We start from the raw sequence: 11,782 nt of genomic DNA on the forward strand, positions 1-11,782 counted from the left end.
GTACGACAGAGAGAGGTTTTGTCTACAATGCTCGACTGCCACCTGGGTCGTCTCTGATGCGTCTTGCCAAAACGTAGACTCGGTCACGGTTCTGCCCGTCTGAGACGGCCACAGAATAGTGGTCGGGTAGTGCGTGACCACTCACTTCCCTCAACAAGACATTTAACAGACAGATAAGTACAGCAGTTAATATTTAACAATGAGATCCTCAAATTTTCACTTCCCTCTGTTTCTTCTAAATCTCCCACTTGTTTAGGACACCTTATCGGTTCCTGTCCACTCTTTCTACATTCACTTTCTATAGACCCAATTGACCTTACAACCTCCTTCAAAAAAATGCTGAACATCAATCCACAAACACAATTATAACATGACATTTGTACGAATTGTAATAGATGTGTATTCTTGAATTATAACAACCACACAGCCACGCTACCTGCGTCCCTGACACCCCCTTCTGGGTGACGTGCTATACCACACCATCACCTTTACCAAAGGAGTTTACCCACGTCCCTGACGCCCCCTTCTGGGTGAAGTGCTACACCGCACTAACACCTTTCCAAAGGAGTTTGTCCACGTCCCTGACGCCTCCTTCTGGATAAAATGCTACACCGCACTAACACCTTTCCAAAGGAGTTTGTCCACGTCCCTGACGCCCCCTTCTGGGTGAAATGCTACACCGCACTAACACCTTTCCAAAGAAGTTTGCCCACGTCCCTGACGCCCCCTTCTGGGTGAAATGCTGCACCGCACTAACACCTTTCCAAAGGAGTTTGTCCACGTCAGCTGGGACCCAGCTGTGTGTCAATCTCTTTCAACATCATACATCATTTATCACAGACTCATACAATACAACAACACAGACTCATACAATACAACAACACAGACCCATACAACACAACAACACAATGTTCGTACAGGCTGCAGATAATCGGAATACAGGTTCATATGATGGACCTCGGGCAAGTATTACCTGTCTTTTGGCGACCTTCAGCAGCCGACACGGACATAGAGACGGACCCACACGGGAACGGGATATACTAGCAAGATATGAATGTGATATCTTACCGTATTTTCAGAGTTGATCAGTCTCTGTCCCTCCCATGGTGATTCCTCCTCAGTGGCCTCTTGGTCATCTGTTCCTCCGGTTCACAACCCGAGAGCCCCACGTTGAGCTGCCAAGCTGTTTTGGATCCCAGATAAATGTCTGGCCGAGTTATCTGCACCTGGTCTAATTCAAATGTCCACGCATGCATGTTTAGAAGGAGTATGCTGACAAACACTGTTCAGTGAAAAGCTTCCTTTATTGCTCTGGGCATATAGCCCCCTTTATAGTAAAAGATGACTCATTGTTTGCAGAAGCATCATCTCAGGTGTATTCTCTGCTGTCAAGCAGAGATTGGAGGACCCTTATCTAAGGGGTCCTGGCCAGTTTCATCCAGGTTTTTTGCTGATGGCTTGTGGACTCCTGGACTCACTCCGATGGGAGGGGGGTCTCTAGGTGAAACATTTTGAGTAAGGAGATTCAGCATATATCTTGACATAATAGAAAATAGTCATTTAATCAAAGTATTAAACAATCCATAACACCTGTTGCTAGGGGGTCCCTCGTAGTCTGCCTTCTTCCTTGCCCGGGCTGGTGACAACACTTCCCCTCGCGCCGCACAGTCATCTGGGACCTGTCACGTGTTCCAGATGTCTGTGTGGTGTATCACGGCGCCCTGCGCCGCTCGCGCATGCGCAGTGGGTGCCCGGCTGTGGCTTTACACAGTACGAATGACGGCACCGCGAGCAGAGCAGGGAATGGGGGGGGGCTTCGTTCCCCAGCATCGCTGGACCCTGGGACAGGTAAGTGTCCAATTATTAAAAGTCAGCAGCTGCAGTATTTGTAGCTGCTGACTTTTAATTTTTTTTTTTTAGGGGCACCCCACTTTAAAGAGGTTGAAAAGTCACTGTGCCTAATTACTTGAACCCCCTCTGTTATATGAAGCTATGTTGCACGTCACGAGACCAATCATCTGCACTATGAAAGAAGTTATTAAGCTGCAAAATTTTTATAAAACAAAGACACTGTACAACAGAGGTGCCCAACCTTTTGAAGAGCGAGGGCCACCTTGTGCACTTTCTGAAAGCTCACCAAACCCTCAGGTAATAACATAAGTGAGCCTTCTGGCCCAGTTTGTTGTTTTTCCCTTTAGCCTGCCCATGGCACCTTGGGTCTTCACCAAAGTGCCTGCCCTCATCTTAGCTCTTCTCTGTTCTCAGGGGATACATGTTGTGGGATACCTGGACAATCTCCTGTTAAAGGACAAGTTCTCCCTAACCCCATCAGCAAATGTCCAGAGGACAGCACAGACTCTGCAGGGGTTCATTTGGATCACCAGCCATCAGAAATTCTCCCTAGAACATTAGATATGGCCCTGTCTAATATCTTCTATCCCTCTACTCTCATGCCCAGATCCTCCAGTTCCAGGAGTATCCTTGATTAAACTTAAGTGCAGCGCTAAAAAAAAGAAATAGTAATAAACTCAAGAAAACATGTGCAACAATCAGTGACAGCCTCAAAAGAATACAAAAAATCTTCATGGATTCATGAAATTTGACATTGCTGTGATCCACCAACATTTTCCACATAGATACACTTACCAAAGCAAACTGACTCTTTTGGTTAAAGAGTCAAAATGTGCTTGTATTTCTCAATTGTCACCATCTAGGATACCCTGCACTTCCTCCTCCACTTCAGATTATACGCTTAATACAGCCATAACTTGGGGTTTGTATCTCTCTGGAATACTATGCAATTCAACCTCCAACCAGGTAACACACTCCTAGGAGTCAGATTATTCTGCCGTAACATAAGAAGAAACCCACAAACCACAATAACACTTTATTTCTCAATTTAACATGTACTAGACGCTCACAATATAAAATCACATAAGTGCTTAGCCTACACTACCGGTCACGGGAGTCAGATGGGCCACTTCCTAGTATTGATGTGCGTGATGATGTCGCAAGCATAGGCTTCTTCCTACGCATTTCATCACATCTGACATTGTCTGGGGCATAGAAGCCATGCTCAGTCCCCACGTACCCTTTATATATTAGCAGATGGGCAAACCAGAAGTGAAGCCACGATCTTATGCGCTCCAAGCCTCACTCAGACTTCGCTTAAAGCTAAGCCTAAATGTCAGATCTAACCCACAGCAGCCAGAAAGAGGTCCAGATCACACACGCAAAAGAAATCAAGTGGGATGACTGATAAGGCACTCGATAAAAAAAGCCATCTAGTGGGCCTCATAAAAAATGTCTAACCCAAAAAATGAATTTATTGAGCCTTGGCTTTAGGGCACTTTTACACTGAGGCACTGCGGCGTAAAGCGCTGCTATTTTTAGCGGTGCTTTACTGTAGTTTTAGCGGTGCTTTTCGGTCACTAGCGGGGTGCTTTTAACCCCCACTAGCGGCCGAAAAAGGGTTGAAAGCACTGCTGTAGCGGCGCTTTGGTGGCGCTACTGCAGTGCGGCCCATTGATTTCAATGGGCAGGGGTACTTTAGGAGCAATGTATACACAGCTCCTAAAGCGCCTGAAAGATGCTGTTTGCAGGACTTTTTTAAGCGTTCTGCCAGTGCATCGCTCCAGTGTGAAAGCTCTCCGGCTTTCACACTGGAGTGACACGAGAGGCGCTTTACAGGCTAAATTTTTAGCGCTATAGTGCCTGTAAAGTGCCTCAGTGTGAAAGTAGCCTTAAGGCAAAGCCTTTTGATCCCCCTGTTGCTTGTTTCAAAAATTAGTAGGTAGTTGCATATAACCCATAGTTAGGACAAAGATCCTGTCCTGTAGAGTTCTCCAAGTTTTGCTGGGAAGGTTGCAAGTGCCATATACATGCCATCTCCAACATTAAAAATCCAACAGCTGTCTACTTGGATTTCAAAGAGATCCTAAGGATGCATGGCCATACAAGGACCACAGCAGCTTGTGTGTGCTCTTCTAATGTAACATCTACTCAAATTTTCCCACACAGCATTCATCATACTGTAGGTGTGGAAAATGATTTGTTTTGGCAGAATACACGGTGCAAATTCGCAGGATTCCCCCATCAACACAGACAGTGCTGACAGGTGAATCGCCCCTGCCAGGCCATTGTCCATGTACCGTATAAATAAAAATCTTGTGAGCTACCAAAAAGATGACCAAACCTATATCACACCTACAGTATATCCATGCATTGTGGTGATAAAAGAAATATAAAGGTGAAAAATGAATATACAGCCGCTAGCACTGATCACACTCCTATAGTCTGTGCTAAAAATATATATAAATCAAAGTAATGCAGCACTGTATAAATACATCCCCACCACCATACTATCATGACCATACTGGTAAATATAAAGTGCTAAAGTGTCAAAAAGAAATAATTAAATAATAGTAGTAAATATAGTGTTCAAAATACATATACATCAAGGTGGTTGATATTGAAGTTATGATGTCCAATATTGTGACTGTGAAATGGTGATCCAAGCAATGGTACAGTGACTTCACACACGTGCCACCCCTCCGTGTGAGTGTGCTGCACAACTAAGTTCGGTCTGGAAAAGCAGCTGAACCACCTCTGGGCTCTGAGTATAACAGTCTGTGGGATCCCTCAGGTAAATCCAATGATGTTTTCCCTGAGTCGCCTACATTATGTCAGGTGACCAAATCTGCATGGACAAGTTGTGTGCTCAGTGCTCAAACCTATTAGATTAGAGATTCAAAACTGAGCTTTACATGATTCATTTGAGCCCCTCGTTTTTAGGAAAGAGCAGGTAAAATAAATGTTATTCTTGCATTTATAAGCTGTTACTATGACTATCTACTGTCATCTAATAGGTTAATTTTCTTTTCAAGGTCCAGTCTATTGAAGAGAAGCTCGACATTCTTCTTGGCTTTTATTCACAGTGTCTGAAGAAAGGCCCTGTGAGTTCCTTCACACTGAGTTCCATGCAAATGCCCCTAATAGACCAGGATATGACATCTGACTACCATAGTCCAGTAGATCAAGGAGATATATCCGTGTCGGCACAGACACTTAATATTTCCCGCTCAGACAGCAATAATATGGAATGAGTCACCTGAATTAAAGGAGAAAAGACGTTACCTGACTTGAGATGCTCTATAAGAAGAGGTATTCCACTACAGTTACAGGAACACAGACCACGTTTGGTCATTTTGATCATGTAAACTTGCTGGATTGACTCTTGTTATTCTCCATATTTTAAAAAGAAATGACCCTAAATCATTCTTATGCAATTTCAGTGTGGACCTCTGGAAATGGGATTTCTTAACTAATGTCACAGAGAGGTGAGAAGGACTTGACAAGCCATATATTCTCTCTGAGACAGGTTGCCATTGAGAGGAGATGAATCATTAGTCTCGGCTGTGAAGCGATTGAGATGTCAATCAGGTTACAATAATGAGCTGCACTGTGGCTACAACTAGCATTGTCCTTTCTTGCTTCCTTGTCTTGCAAAAATGGCGAGTACCATTTTGTATAACACTCAGCCTCTAGAAAGTGCCTCAAAGATTTTATTATGCAGATGCTGCTCCTGTTGATCTTTCATCTCCTGAGTGTGGGGCAGCAGGTGGATTGGTGCACATAAAACTTGAGCTTATTACTTAGCGCTCTTTTTGCTGAGGTAATTTTTATTTGTTTTTGCCAATTTTTTTCAACAATCTATTTAAGCATGGTTTTTGGTTGTTCACACTTCATCTCCAGAGGAAGAAGAGGGAGAATTTCTTTATGAATACTAAAAGTTCATCTGCTGGAGTGGACAATGTGTGCGCAACTAAGAACGTACCCGATGGCTTAAAGTATTTGAGTGAATGTCTACAAACTGATGTGTTTGTAGAAATGTGTATGTATGACGATATGAATGTTTATGAATGGGTGGTTATATCTGAATGACAGTTATTGGTACAAAAATACAAATCAATGCTCTTTGTGTAAAGATAAATGTCCAATAATATAATTTTCCCTTGTCTTTTTGGGTAACGTTGGTTCCAATCAGACTTGCACTGACTGTACCCCGCATATCCAGTTAGACTCAAGTTCTGTTCACGTTTTGCAGCTGGTCGCAAGCCATCCAAAGAGATTTGGGACTGATAGCAATAAATACATGCAATTATTGAAAAGAAACACAAACATATAATATAAAACTTAATGTGTTTAGGTTCTATAGCTAAACCCTAGATTTCCAAGGTGGTAAGTTCTTTTTTTTATCTTCGCCATGTTGTTTAGAGCTGTGGTTAGTTCAGAGGGCAATGAATATTATAACATAAAGTATTTGTCCAAAGCCATAAATCTCATATCCTCTCAGCCAGACTCATGCAAACTATCCCGGACGTCTACTGCTGATCATATTCCACCCATGAGTTGAGCTCTAAATACAACGTGAGGCAGCTCTATATCACTGTCAGTGCTTTTTTATAGCAAGGGGGCAATTGACATTATTTTTTCCTTTTCAATGCACTAACGGCAAGACCTGTTGGAGGAGAAGTTAGTGGTAGGCACTTTGTGCAGTTAGCATATCTTGTTCTTATGCATATGGGTTAGCGATAGAGGACATCATTGCTGTCATTATTGAACAAACACTGGAGAATTACGGTTCTGTTAAGCAATTTAGTTGTTAATATAAATTTCTCTTTCAGTGCAGCTGTCTAAAAGGTTTCTCCAGCATTTTTTGATAGCAAAAAATGACTACCCAGTTAGTAAACTCAGTCTTAACTATTGTAAATATTACCAAACAAAGGGAATTCAAAGACTTTAGAACTGAAAATCAGTAAATGCCTTTCCTGCATTCTCTCCACCTTTCTATTGAACTACTGACCTCTCTGTACATACAGTAATGTTCAAACTGGAATTTATACTTTTTTCTTTTTGGTATGGATTGATTGAAAATGTTCCATACAAAGCTATAGTATATGTACACATTGAACTATCTTTACACAAACATATATTTCTGGTGGTACCTGCATGGTAAAATGGAGAGATTGTAAGTGTGATTGATACTTGTATGAAGCTTCAGCTACAGATTATTGTTTATGATGGGATGTAGAATGTAGTATGTAATTTTTATGTTTATGGGGAAGTTCCCTGTTCAATCAATAATATAATTTGCACAGCTTTCTCTATAGGAGAAGCATTATTTAAATATATGCAAAGCATTGTGTTTCGCTGCATTGCTCTGTCTTCCGTCCTCCTGAAACACACACATAGCATGACGTCCCCATTCTGCCCCCTAAGCATGTAACTGATGGGTTATGCCCATGTGCACCGAGGTACCATACCTCAAATTACACTAGATGTCTAATCATTTCCTTAGTAGATTGAATTTGCAATGCATCTCAGAATCAGTGAGATTTGTATTATGAGTGTGGAACAAGTTCCACGATTTCTAGAAATCTTTATCAAACATTTAAATGTAGTGCATTGTGTTTACTGATACAAAAAAAAGTTATGGCCAGTATTAACTATACACACCCTTATGAAATCATCAGAGAAAACAGGACACTATATTTTATAGGCTGCTTGAATCTCTGATTTGTAAATCTCATTCACCCCATCCCGGCTCCAGTTCTTAGCATATATAGCATGCTTTCAATAAGCCACATTCCCAGGTAGGAGTATCCAAAAATCCATGATATCTGGTGAAACAGGGTTAGCCTGGGAAATTTGTACCAGGTGCCAGCACAGCATAGTTCATACATCAAATACAGGTTACCATGTAAGTTCACAATAAACATTCTATGTTTCATGCTTCAGAGTACTGTACAAATTTACAGTCGATGGTACTTTTGTGAATGAAGAAAAGTTACATCCATCTGCTTGCTTCAAGGGCACCTCCACTTGGATAGTTTCATTCCAACCTCAGAACAAATTTGCATACGCATACCATCTGCAAAGCTTTGCTGATTCTATATGACGGTGATAATATCCTCATTGGCGAGCACCATATAATACAGAGTATTTTTAGTTATGGATAGAGTCGAGAAGTGTTAAAGCTGAACTAGAAGCAGGTATTAAAGACACAAATGAATGCACCTCTTTATTCATTAATAATATTTTACTTGGTATTGTTTTTCTGCAGTGCACTGAATAGTAGAAAACTCCATTGGGTCTGACCGGGAGCTAATCAGATGTGCTGCATGTAAATGTATTAACAAAGAACATGCTGGTAACATGAGTAAGCAACATGAGCAGATGGATGACCTGCTGCTGCTGTTTTACCATCCAGGCAGTAGGCTAAGGAAGGCCACAGGGTACTGGGCACTGCTGTATCTCCTAACTGTGGTGTGATCCACCTGGCTATGCTGTGTGACAGAGCTCTGTGAAAATCAGCAATTGATGGAGAAAAAAAACACAAATACCTCGGCAGGTTAAACAGTGTCTACATCCTGTGACAAGAAATTTGGAGCACTTGTCATTGGGACAGAAAAGCATAGTCATCAATTAAAACGTCAGAAACTCTGATCCTTCCAATGCCTACTAAAATGGTGTTTTTGTCTGCATCTTCATGGAGAGATTACTAATCACTTCAGGTGCATTCCATTAGAGTAAGAAAATCATCAAGAAAAGGTTGCTGTAATGACTATGGTGAATGGTGCCATCATTGTAAATCCTAAATACGTGGTGCATCATCATAGGGCATAAGCGGAAATGTTTCAGAGCCACTAACAGAACTCCTTCATTAGACTGAATGAAGTAAGGTCTTAATTTTTGCCTGAGGAAGGAGTTTGCTTAGTGAGTGCCTATGGTCATTAAAGTCAGCAGCAACAAATACTGCAACTGCTGACTTTTAAAAAAACACACACTTACCTGTCCAAGGATTCAGCGATATCCTCACCCAACCCTACTCTTTGCAGGTCTTCGGGTTCAGGCACTGACATGTAAACTGTAGGCAGCCGACTGTGACTCCTTGTGGCTTCAAAGCTGGCTGCCCACTACATATCTTGAATGGTCCCGCAGTCTCCTGGGACCTGTGACATGTCCCAAGAGGCTGTGGGGGGGAGGGAACAGAACCTTCTGTTCAGATTGCTGTGGCAATCTGACCAGAAGAGAGAGCAGGTACCTGTCAAAAGTAGGTACCTGCCCCCCCCCCCCCCCGATTAAGAGGAAAAGCGGAACTTACCCTTTTGGGTGAAGTTCCTCTTTAATATTGCTTTGGACAAGCACTTTAGTGTGCTAATGACTTACCATGTATTTAAAGTGGTTCTAAAGGCTGAAGATAAAAAAAACCTTCCCTATGTAGCTCCCTCCCATCCCCTCTAAGTACATACCTGAGCCCTATCTCAATCATGCTATGTGCACAAGAGCTGTTGACATCCCTGCTCTCTGCCTCCTCATTGGTTTAGACACAGCAGCAGGAGCCAATGGCTGCTGTCAATCACAGCCAGTGAGGAGCAACTGGTGGGCAGGGCAGAGCCCTATTCCCGGGGCTCGGGAGTGATCGGCTTGCTATGGGGGCACTCAGCTGGGGGGACGTGGCAGTGGTGCACAGAACACCTGCAGGGGACCCAATTAGAGGAGAAACAGGGCTGCTCTGCGCAAAACCATTGCACAGTGCAGGTAAGTATGATATGTTTATTTTTAAATAAAAAATGGAAGCCTTTAATATTACTTTAAGATCTTCCAGGAAGGACACTTAGATATAAATAAAAACCTGACAGATGTTATATTCCTTCCCTACTTTATCCAAAACAAATTAAAATACAAGGTTTTGCCTGGAGTTTGGCTTTAATGGCATTCAGCAGCTAATCTCTAGGTGTATGCCGCTATATACAGCACACACATGCATATACATTGGATACTATGTTTAAAGACGTACAATTAGACAATGTATTTTTAGCTGTTTTTAAAATGTATACTTCATAAATTTGCTGAGCATGTGTGATGACTGTACAGTCATGTGCATCTAGAGATCATTGATTTAATCTTCTGGGTATTAGAGGGTGTGATGCCATTGTGGAAACAGACACCTCTGTAAAAAGCATTTGGACTTTTTTGATGTATGTGTGTACTAATTTTTCACAGTTATTGATTATGCTTTTATATGTATAACTTGTGAGTTTGGAAAAAAAGAAAGGATCCTCATGCAGGTATCCTTGGAGCATGAAGCGTTCAGCAACAGTCTAGTAAACTGCTACCTTCGCATGCTGACTTTTGCCCCTCTGGCAGAATTCCGATTGTGAAAGGTGACTTTTTATGGTATTGAAGATACCTGTTATAGAATGTTTTGGAAAATGTTTTTATTTTACTTGGGCAGTGGATAGTTTATATATTACCTGTTGTTTTATAAAATTCAGAGCATCTATCCTGTTAATCCAGCGCTATAGGAAAGATTTAGATTTTTCTCAATGTTAATGGCCCATTTACTGTTGGCCCAGTGTGTAAGTTTTCCCACACAACAATGGGAGTCACAATGTCTGTATGTAACCTGGCTATCTACCTCACTGCACACTGTTGGCCTCTGTTGTCCGTCACTTGGAAAAGTTCCCTGCATTATCTCAGAGAGGCTAGATGAAGTCTTATCAGGGAAGGTAAAAAATGTTCCCCATATGTATTTCTGTGGACATTTACAATACCATAGCACTATGTACCCATTTCATTCTCATACGAAAAAAACAAGTTTACCAGTCCTGAAATCAGATCACATAGGTTTGTTAGTAAAATTGTATTCACCTAATCACCCTCCCTTGCCTATGCATCACTTGCTGTGTGGGGTCCTCCCAGGTTGGTGCCCCCTGCCTCCTAGTGCTGGGTGAAAATCGGACCTTGCACTTCCTATATGAATGCTATGCATGCACCAGCATGGAGCTAGGATCTGCATCCAGTGTAGGTGGTTCCCCCTCAAAACAGACATTTACCTGCTTCTCCCTCACTCTGTAGGATCATCAGAAAGAGGGGTATTTTTGTCTTAGGGGGAAGAATAATTCTAGTTATAAAGAGTTAGGAGAATGCTTTGAGCTACTGAAACTTGACTTGGAAATAGATGCGTTTGCAATAGAACAATTATGTACCTCACTAATTTATTGATTCAAATAAATTTTACTTAGAAAGTGTGATGTGTGCTTTTTTACACTGCTGAAAAATACATTTATGAAATGTATAACTGAAGTTTTTATACACTAGATTCTAATGGTTTCATCCATTATACTGTATAAGCAGACACATTAAGTGAAGATTCCCAACCCCTTTAGTACATTAGACTAAATTTCTCAAAGAATGTGAGACAAACATTCATTCATTCCTTACTGCTTTCTTTTTGCATATATGTATTGTAACTTGTTTGTTTAGAACGCTTTGGGCATCAAACGCTTTGGGGGTCATTCCACAGAAATGTTTAGAAACATGGCTGGAAAACATGACATCTTCTACTCCTATATCTTTTAAAGCATTTAGAAAACTTTTCCATCATATGAGTTGGTTGGGGATAAATAGGTAAATGGAATATAAGCCTCCCCTGTCATCCCTGCAATTAATCAAATGTTTACAAAATATTTGATTTCCACGTCTAATCCTACCATTTACCACTTTCTGCTGGAAAAAAATGGTGGAAGGATTTAGATTACTATGGAAATTTTGCCGCAATTTTCAGGTCAGTTATGTAGCGCGACTTTAAGGTGACTTGTAGACAAAAAAATATTGCTCTTATGCTGCTGATATCATCCAATATGACATGTAATGAACTGATGCAGATTGTATAAAACAGCTTGCCAGGCTACAATATGCTACAGAAAAATGGCAA

The 11,782-nt window shown here is 41.5% G+C and overlaps 1 protein-coding gene across 3 annotated transcripts in view; it reads left to right on the plus strand.

Annotated features, from left to right (window-relative positions):
• The window catches only part of KCNQ4 (potassium voltage-gated channel subfamily Q member 4), a 288,300-nt gene extending 278,435 nt beyond the window's left edge, over positions 1 to 9,865 (plus strand). For all 3 annotated transcript variants that reach the window (XM_077481942.1, XM_077481941.1, XM_077481943.1), the window contains exon 14: positions 4,887 to 9,865. In XM_077481942.1, the coding sequence (XP_077338068.1) occupies positions 4,887 to 5,105 (219 nt within the window). In that variant the 3' untranslated portion in view covers positions 5,106 to 9,865. The remainder of the gene's footprint in view (positions 1 to 4,886) is intronic.
• The last annotated feature ends 1,917 nt before the right edge of the window (positions 9,866 to 11,782 follow it).

This window comes from Lithobates pipiens, unplaced genomic scaffold (assembly GCF_037356315.1).
Source record: "Lithobates pipiens isolate NorthernLeopardFrog02 unplaced genomic scaffold, aLitPip1_a1.2 Scaffold_16, whole genome shotgun sequence".
In the NCBI taxonomy this organism is placed as follows: Eukaryota; Metazoa; Chordata; class Amphibia; order Anura; family Ranidae; genus Lithobates; species Lithobates pipiens.